The sequence below is a fragment of the Sardina pilchardus genome, chromosome 3 (assembly GCF_963854185.1).
Source record: "Sardina pilchardus chromosome 3, fSarPil1.1, whole genome shotgun sequence".
Classification (NCBI taxonomy): Eukaryota; Metazoa; Chordata; class Actinopteri; order Clupeiformes; family Clupeidae; genus Sardina; species Sardina pilchardus.
Window position 1 is genome coordinate 10,411,233 of NC_084996.1, and position 10,000 is coordinate 10,421,232.

The following is a 10,000-nucleotide window of genomic DNA, read 5'->3' on the forward strand; positions in this document are numbered from 1 at the left end:
TGTGTACTGTGCTCTTACCATGCATGTTTTGGAAGCTCCTTCTTTTCCAAGAATCCGGTTTTTGTTCATGTATTTATGAGTCAACCCAATTCATGGCCGTGGCCGTTTGTATGCTGTATATAAAACTGGCCCTGATGGATTCTGAGGGTCAGATTTACAGATCTCATTTCTTCTTCGGGGAAAGATTCCTCAGCGCCGTCGGTCATGGCTCCAGTGCTGGCAGTAGAGCCCAGACTCCAGGGAGATAAACAGACTTTAATGTGAGCAAAGATCGGGGTGACTAGCAGGCAGTGACGCATTCCTCTACCCTCTCTATCTCTCTCTCTCTCTCTCTTTTTCTCGCTCCCTCTCGGCCCCTCTCTCTCTCTCTCTCTTTCTCGCTCCCTCTCGGCCCCTCTCTCTCTCTCTCTCTCTCTCTCTCTCCAGAAACACCTGTGACTCACTCCAATACTGGGAAATCTCACCATCTCTCTCTCTCCCCCTCCATCTCTTTCTCCTTCTCACATTTTGTAGTCTTAGCTCATCTGGGTATTGATGGGAATATGGTATCATGTGTTGGCCTGCATGTAAAGGGGAATAGGAGTTGGAACAGGGGGAATTGTGATCAGGGTAACTTTATAAAGCCGCGCGAGGAACCAAACCCGTCTGATCAAGTCTGTCAGACTGGACGGACCATTGTTTAGCTCTTGAAGGGTAATTTTATGTAAACATGTTGAGGCTTAGTATTTGGATGTTTCCGGCGTGTGGTCTGTACAGTAGGTCTTTCTGAGGACCTTTCTTTATATGTGTGCACATCATTTTGAGGTTCTTCACATTTCACAGACCACTGCATCGGATTGTTTTTGGTGGCTGTAAGCCCGCAACGCTTCCTATTGGAAAATATGACAAATGGAATGGTGAATACGGCGATAACACTGAGCAACAGTGTGGACTGATACTCCACTGTGTCTGTCTATTTTACATCTCACCATCACCCACACAACAGCACAGGCAGCTCAGGATTCTTGCAGTAACACGAATGGAACGCAACGTCACATGGAACACACACACACACACACACACATACACACCCCACACACACACACGCACACACACACACACACACACACACATACACATTGATGCTACACATGTTACATTCTTATTCCATATTAGCTTATTTCTTTCTTACGTGGATACACCAGCGCACACACACAGACACACAGACACACACACACACACGCACACGCGACACCTGCAGCAGAAAGGAGATGCAGCAGCACAGCGATGTGCTTAGTTGCGCCTCCACCTCGGTGCGGTAGGCCTTATTGAGATTAATAACCTCTGATTATGAAGATGAATCTGCCGATTAGGCCTGTTGTGCCTGCCCTGACTAGCGCTGTTAATTAAGACGGCCCGTGTTACCGTGCCGTCACCTCACATTAACCCTTGCACCCATTCATCCTCATCGCTGCGGCAACCGTAACCTGGGAACCACGGTGCCGCACGCACCGGGTGGACCTCACTGCAGCCCCCTGCAGCCCCCTGCAAAGGGACGCACTGCAAAGAATGGGTCTGTGTGGATCCAGTCTGGATCCACCCGTTTGTGTTAGAATACTCTGATGTGTGAATGATGTGAATGTTGTTTTAGTAGGCAGTGTGAAGGAATTTTGTCCTTTGTGTGATGGTATTTTAGCCATCCGTAGGTACTAGTAAACACACACGCATGTGTGCACGCACGCACGCATGCATACACACACACTCACACACACACACACTTGCGTTTAGTGGTCGGACCCTTAATGACGATTTGTTGCACACATGCACACACAACACACAGGCTAGCTATTGGTGCCTCTGCTCTGGCCACAATTCCACCCTCTCCGAGAGCGCGTTTTTTGGGGGGGTTTTTTTGTAATTGCAGACTTACTGCGACGGCCGTGATTGTAGAACAGCGGGGCTTTCATCAGGGCACAGCGGCAGCTCCTTCCTTCACTTCGGGCTGCATATCTGGGTTACCAGCGAGCCGCCAGCAGCACCACTTCCCATCACACAGAAGCTCATATCAGATAAATGGCCACAGCGTGACAGGTCCACTGGTGTCTGCCGTTACGGACAGTTTAAATTATGAGCGTAGGCTGGAGGTGCAGATGGATGGATTGCAGGCTTTAAGGAAGAGCAAAGAGCAAAGGTGAGATTTTTTAACATGGCAGCTGCAGTTGTGCAATTACAAAACAAACAGAATGGCAAGTGAATAGACTTGGGAGTCTTATAGCTGGGTTTTGGTCGTACATAACTAGCGTATGTATGAGGGATGTGACTGTGTGTGTATGTGTGTGTGTGTGTGTGTGTGTGTGTGTGTGTGTGTGTGCGCTTATGTTTAGAGAGAGAGATGAATACTGCAGCTCCACCTTCTGTTGACCTTGGCTTTGCTCTTGGCCAGGTGTCTCTGTACCTCCATCACACACACACACACACACACACACACACACACACACACACACACACACACACACACACACACACTGAGCACACAGGCACAGCACACACACACACACAAACAGTGTTTCTGCTGTCAGTGTCGCCCCCAACTTCAGCTCCATCTATCTGAGTATCTGTAAGTGCACCCCACGCAGCCGTAGCCATGGAGACACACACTCAAGTCTCTGGAATCTGTCTGCTAACTTTATTTCTTTCTTTTTTTTCTCTTTTCCACCCACTGGAATCAGACTGGGATTAAATGAATATGAACAGAGACTGGGATTAAATGGATATGAACAGAGATTGGGATTAAATTAATATGAACAGAGACTGGGATTAAATGGATGTCGCATACACTTTGGGGTTATATACTCTCCGATATGAAACATGATCACACACAGTACTGTAATTATGGGCGCACGCACACAGGCATCCTAGCAGTCCTACGACTCTCTAACTCAAGTACACAGAGTGAGCACACTAACCCAGACACACATGCACACACACACACACACACACACACACACACACACACACACACACACTACACACATACACACACATACTACACACACTACACACATGGCTGTGCTCCCACGCAGACAAACATATGTGCTCCAAACAGATTGAAGTGCACATACAAAACCATACACAAGAAACATCATCACTATATACCCACCCACACAACTATAGCACACACACACACACACACACAGACACACACCAGGCAACCCCTCTTCCCCTCTCTGTTCTATACAACCCATCCATGTCCATTTTCAAATGAGTGGGATCCATCATCGATCTCTCCTGCTCAAAGGGATGACATCACCTTCGAGAGGGTTGCTATGAGTGGGCGGGCCGCTCCGCACATCCGTCTCGGACAGGGGGCTGTGCGATTGGTCGGCTCCAGTCCTCGTTCGGCGCACTGGGGGCCCGCCTCCCGTGGGAGCTGAAGGATTCTGGGAGAATCTGTCAGCGCCTCTGGCTACATGACATCATCAGCACCAGCAGCATCCGTCACAGCGTGGCATGTGTGTGTGTGTGTGGGGGGGGGGGGGGGGGGGGGGGGGCTATAGGGGGCTGTATGTTATAGAAAAAGCTGGAAACACTGCATGTGTCTCATACACAATTACAGGTGTGCACACACACTTAAGAATAACATTCAAATGTTAAAAACACCTATTAACACACACACACACACACACACACACACACACACACACACACACACACTTCATTAGATTGCTGGGAGAGTATCAGAATGCAGTGTGATGCAAGTTAGAAATGAGTTGGAAAGAAAACATATGGTGGAGAGGTCAGGTGGCAGACCAGTGGGTCTAGAGGACACACTGTGTGTGAGTGTGTCCATCTGTGTGCTTGTGTGTGTGTGTGTGTGTGTGTGTGTGAGAGAGAGAGAGAGAGAGAGAGAGAGAGTGTGTGTGTGCGTGTGTGTACACATTGGGCAGGGACTTGATAATTGACCACTTCCAATTATCTTTAATAATCCCTAAGTAATCTTTGCCACTGAATGGAAATTGGGCGGAAGCAAAATTCATTAACAGTCAGAGATTCCGATAAAAGTAAAAATCACAGTTTCCCCGGCCAAAATGTGCTCCTTTCACCAGGCAGCTCTCGGAGATTTAGGAGCCTGCTGATGTACAGAGAGAAGAGGAGAGGAGAGGAGAGAGGAGGACATTTTTATGACAGGATTTCATTATTTTAACAGTTCATACTGAACAGTTTTTGTATGCATTCTTTTGCCCGTTGACATTTTCACAGCCTCCCCGGCTTCTAAGATCAGTTTATAGGTCTCTCTCCTGGAGCTCTTGCCTTTGATAGCTATCATATGGCAGCTTCATCTGGGTGACCTTGGTGACAGACAGCTATATCACCAAAGCAGGGAGCTGGAGAAAACAGCCAGCTTTATTTCTTCATTTATTTAAAATGTGAGAGAGAAACAGGGAGGGGGGGGGTAGAGAGGTAGACAGATGAAGTGAAGTGAAGGAAGGGTTGGGGGGTTTGCGAAACCAGTAGAGATTAGTGATCAGGGCCGGTCTGTTCTCATGGATTACCAGTTAAGTGTTTTGTCAGTGAGAACACCTAGAATTAAATGTGCTAATGCATAATATGGACATACTGTAATGGGACAGAGAAGCATGAATTGGGCAGAGATAGACAGAGAGGAAGGGGTGAGGGCACCTAATGCTTAAGATAACCTGGTCCTTATGGGCTAGGGGTGGTCATAAATCTGCCCTCATATCCCACCCCCATAGTGACCCCCACCTCTGCTTGTCCTCCCTCTCTCTCTCTCTCTCTCTCTCTCTCTCTCTCTCTCTCTCTCTGACTGTCTGTCTCCTAAAGGTTCAGTGTAATTATGCTTTTTATGAGTGAGCCTGACAGCGCTGAGTTCATGGGGTCAGCCCACAGTTCTTACTCACATCGCTAGACAGGGGTTCAATGTCGACACACACACACTCACAGTCTCACACACACACACACACTCACCTGCTCGCCATCCCCCTTGCTCTCCCTGCGTTGATTGAGTAAGTCCCGCTCCTGTCCACTCAGGCGATGCCCAGAGGGCAGGCACGCTCGTCCCCCGACAGCTCGGGTCATCCGTCCCCCCGCTCCGGCTCCGCTCGCCGATAGAGACTCATAAGAGTTTCTGTTTTATTGTACGATTTTATTAATGCCTGCTGTATTATTTATACGCCCAAGGCTGCCGGACACAGTTATCAGCGGAGCCCTGGCGCATATGACAAGGGGGCGCCCCGCGGAAACAGAGAGGTCCGTCCAGGGCAGGGAGGGAGAGAGGGTGATGTACGAGGGCCGAGGAGTCGGGCCGGGCCCAGCGGGGCCTTGGGGTTGGCGGGTGAAGTGAGGGGAGGGGAGGGGAGGCGGGGAGGGGAGGGGCGGCGAGGGGGACGGTTGTGTTTTGTGGCCTTAGCCTCAGCCCCTGGTCTCTGTCTCCAGCCCTGGCAGCGACCCAGCATCCCCCGAGGTGGCAGAGAGGCATTTGCGCCTGCAGCGAGCGAGCGAGCAAGCGGGCGAGCGGGCGAGAGGGTTGGCGTGGCAGTCTGGCACGTGTGGCGGTGGGCGGCGGTGGTGGCGGAGTCGTGGAGGTGATGATGCCTCTTGGATGGAGGGGAGCTCCCGAAAAACACAACAAAAAATAAAACCATGCACAGCCCGTCAGTCAGTGGACACAGGGGCCGAGAATCATGGCGTGTGAGAGTGGACGGCAGTGGCTGGATCCCACCAAAGCCGTGCAGAAGATACTGCCTGCATGGCACTAAAACAGCATAACCACATGAAAACAAACAAGCCTACAAACACACACAAGTACAAAACTAGTCCCCTGCACATTGGCAAAGCCTAAAAAGGTCTTTCTGATTGGGGTTGGCATTAATGTGAATAATCCATCAGTTAATGCAATGTTCTGAATCCTTGTATCTGAATCCGTCTGAGCAGGATATCTGATATATACGATCAGTTTGCAATGATGCCATCCTGGTATGAAGTCACAGATCAATAACACAAAACTGTGTGTGTGTGTGTGTGTGTGTGTGTGTGTGTGTGTGTGTGTGTGTGTGTGTGTGTGTGTGTGTGTGTGTGTGTGTGTGGTGATGTGCTTTGTAGTATGTGTGAAAGGCTCTCAAGTTTATTTTTGGCCACGGTGCTTTCTCTAATGCCAAATCAAAACTTCATGCGTTTCATTTGTTGTGTAAATGTGGATATCACGTATTCATGATAGCAGATAGCAGCGAAAAAAGGAAGGAATTCTTTTCATTTAGTGATAAACAAGAAGACCTCTCTTCTCTGCCTCCTCCACCTCTTCATCTTTTCTCTGCTGCTCTTGGACTGTTTCTCTCTCTCTCTCTCTCTCTCTCTCTCTCTCTCTGCTCTTTCACTCCCTCGTTCTGCTCCTCTCTGCGGCTCTGTTTTCTACTCTCTCCCACTCGCTTTCGTTCGCTCCTCTCATCTTTTTCCCCCGCTCTGCACCTTCCTGGAAAGAGCGCCTCTCCCACACTCCCTCTCCCCTACCCGCTCTCTCTCTCTCCATCTCTCTCACTCTCTCTCTCTCTCTCTCTCTCCATCTCTCTCACTCTCTCTCTCCATCTCTCTCACTCACTAATTGCCACAGTGCTCCTTGATAGAAATCAATGTCCTGTGTTTGAGCCAGAGTAGAGCAAGGTGAAGTAAAGGAGTGGACATTCTCACACACACACACACACACACACACACACACACGGAGAGAGAGAGAGAGAGAGAGAGAGAGAGAGAAACACGCACACACACACGCACACACACACACACAATCACTCACTCTAAAATGTGCATGCACAACTACACACACATCCCACACATGTACACACCTGCATTCACTCACTCACTCACACACACACACATACACACACACACACACACACACACACACACACACACACACACACAGGCACACATAAATACACATCAGCACTTTTTCTCCTGCCCATTGAGGATTAGCGGGGGTGTTACATGCGGCTCGGTGTGCACAGGGGTTCCCATAGTCTCCCGCCTCCGCAGTGAGACTCCACGGACATTCCTTGCAACTCAATTACACACACACACACACACACACACACACACACACACACACACACACACACACATACACGCACGCACGCGCGCGCACACACACACACACACACGATAGAAACACACACACATTGCCTTATCTTTTTGTCCTCTATACCTGAATCACAAGCAGGCTGAGTATCTCCATACTGGGCTCTATACACACATCAAACACACACACAGCCTCCCACACACAGCATCTCTGAGTCTGATCCGGGGTCAGTTTTACCCATTTGGTGCCTAATTAACCGTTGGGTGATTTGGAAGGGAACCACCGAGACCAGATGAGCTCTCTGGATCCCGATGTGCCTGGGCAGCGCTGATTGGGGTTCTGATCCATTAGCCGACGTGTCCTTAGCTCAGACTTGGCACAAGCTGGCATCCGCATGTTGCCCACATCCTCTCACTGACCTTGGGTGACTGGCGCTAGGCTGCAAACTCAGTGTGTGTGTGTGTGTGTGTGTATGCACTCTGCGAGTGTTTGCAAGAGTCGTGAGTGTGTGTGAGAGTCGTGTATGTGTGTGTGTGTGTGTGTGTGTGTGTGTGTGTGTGTGTGTGTGTGAGTGTGTGTGTGTGCGTGGAGTGCAAGAAGCAACTTGGTTCAAGTGTCTCCAGCTCGCTGCGTCGGCGCGCGCCAGCCAAAGTGAATACGCATTAGGAGATGAGCTTCCTTTTTGCACTGGCGCTGGAGCGGCTCCAGGTCCTCACCAGCTGTGCTCCTCTTGTTTACAAGCCGCCACCTGCTGCTGGCGAGTCCCGGCCCTGGGCCTGCGCTCAAAAAAGAGCAGCCTCAGCCTCGCCTGAGAAGAGAAGCCTGGCCTCGGCATGCACTCCCAGGCACGGTGGAGCCGCACAGCGGGCCCCCTCCTCCACCACCACCACCACCACCACCACCACCACAACACCAACGCCACAACACCAACGCCACAAGTGATAGGCAAGGCCAGCAGTTCTAGAAGCATCTCATAGTTCTCCAGCCCCTACCGAAACGGTCGCCTCTTGGCCGCAGTCGATAAGCGGAGTCATGTTTGAAGCGCTGCCAATCGTGGTGTCAAGCTGTTTCGTTTTTGTGTGTGTGTGTGTGTGTCGATTTGTGTCCCTTTCGTTGCTAACACATACTCTGTTTTTCTTGTGTGTCTCCTCTCCCGTGCAGGAAACTTTAAAGGATTGTGTAAACAGATAGATCATTTTCCAGAGGACACAGACTACGAAGCAGATCCCTCAGAGTACTTCTTACGTGAGTGTCTCATTTCTCTTTATGACATCGGTGTGGAAACAGCACCTCTATGTTCACACACACACACACACACACACACACACACACACACACACACACGAACACACACACACCAAAAAACACTGATAACACAAGCGCAAAGCAGTTCTGAGCATGTGACACCTAACATTACACTTCACAAAGTTAAATCTGCCATGCCGCTAGACAAGGCATTTTAACACTATCATATTCTAGGCTACTTCTGTCCAACTACCTCTGGCTTTCAGGTCATGAGGACATCCCCCCACCCCACACACACATATACACACACATACACACACACACACACACACACACACACACACCATGCAAGAAATCTCAACCCAAAAAGCTGAGCTACAGTAACCCCGCCATGCTAACATGCTGCAAGCTAACGGGTGCCAAAGAAGCTGCTTCTAAATAATTCCTTCACTGCCCCAGGATGACATCTAGAGAAGTTACACAATGTGATTTGCAGACAGATCTACAAATCCCATGTACACTGGACACACACCTTACACTCTTCGTCATCATCATCATCATCAACAACAACAGCAACATCATCAACATCATCCACATACACTAACATATAGTAGTATAGTATAGTGTAGTATAGTTAGCTGTAGTGGATGTGCTGTAATGTAGTGGGTATACTGTGAAATGTTAATACATATCCTTGCCTCTTTTAAGAGGGTATGCTGAGATGGTGATGCTTTTTAAGTGGGTGCACTGTGTAGTCCTGCGTATATAGCAGACTACACCACTGCTAACATAAGAGCTCGATCAACTACACCACTGCTAACATAAGAGCTGGATCAACTACACCACTGCTAACATAAGAGCTGGATCAAGTGTCCTGAGAGAGCAAAGCCCCTCCATCATCATTGCTCCAGCGTGGCTTTAACACCGTTAGGCGGGCTGGGATCTTTGTTTTAGAAGTTTTTGCGCTCCATTTTCAAAACTCCGGTCCTCCAGCCCATCCCACCTCTTGTGTTTCTTTTTCCACTCCACCAGTTCTCATCTCTCTCAGGCCGTTCATCACTGCCACCGTGTTCTCTCCTGGCATTAGCGCTCATGCTAAAAGGTCTGTGTGTGTCTGTATTTGTGTGTGTGTGTGTGTGTGTGTGTGTGTGTGTGTAAGACCTGTCTGTGGGATTGCTCAGTCTGCGCTGGTTTGGCCTCCAAGGTAAGGCCTCCCCCCAAGTCAGCACCAACACAGATACACACACGGGCACTTTCCCCCGTAAACACACGCTATTGATTTCTGCTCTTTTTTCGCCGGCCCAAGCACACTCGGAAACTATTGTCAAACAAGCTGTGCCGGACAAAACTGCCCATCAAACAACAGACCTGTATCATTGTTACATTAAGCCGCTAACCCAAAGCAAAGCCACAAAGCTTTTTTTTTTTTACTCTTTTTCTATTCTTTTTTTCATGTAAAAAAGGAAGTTGATGGTTCTTCTTCATCTTCTAACTGTAGACAAAAAAATGTGTCCATTTTCCCTAAATTCAACTGTTCTGACAGCTTGCCTTTACCACCACTTTTTTGCCACACAGATATTAAGGACTGATCATCATCAGTTCCTACGTATGGAAAAGAAGTCTGGACGTTCTCTCAGACTTCACGATGAGGAAACGCGAGAACAGTCAGCTCTCCACACAGTCAGT

General features: G+C 49.1%; 1 protein-coding gene across 1 annotated transcript in view; it reads left to right on the forward strand.

Moving 5' to 3' along the window:
• Positions 1-10,000, forward strand: part of cacng2a (calcium channel, voltage-dependent, gamma subunit 2a) — a 51,656-nt gene that overhangs the window by 26,478 nt on the left and 15,178 nt on the right. Inside the window, exon 2 of the mRNA XM_062531084.1 lies at positions 8,231-8,314. Coding sequence (XP_062387068.1) covers positions 8,231-8,314 — 84 coding nt within the window. The remainder of the gene's footprint in view (positions 1-8,230; positions 8,315-10,000) is intronic.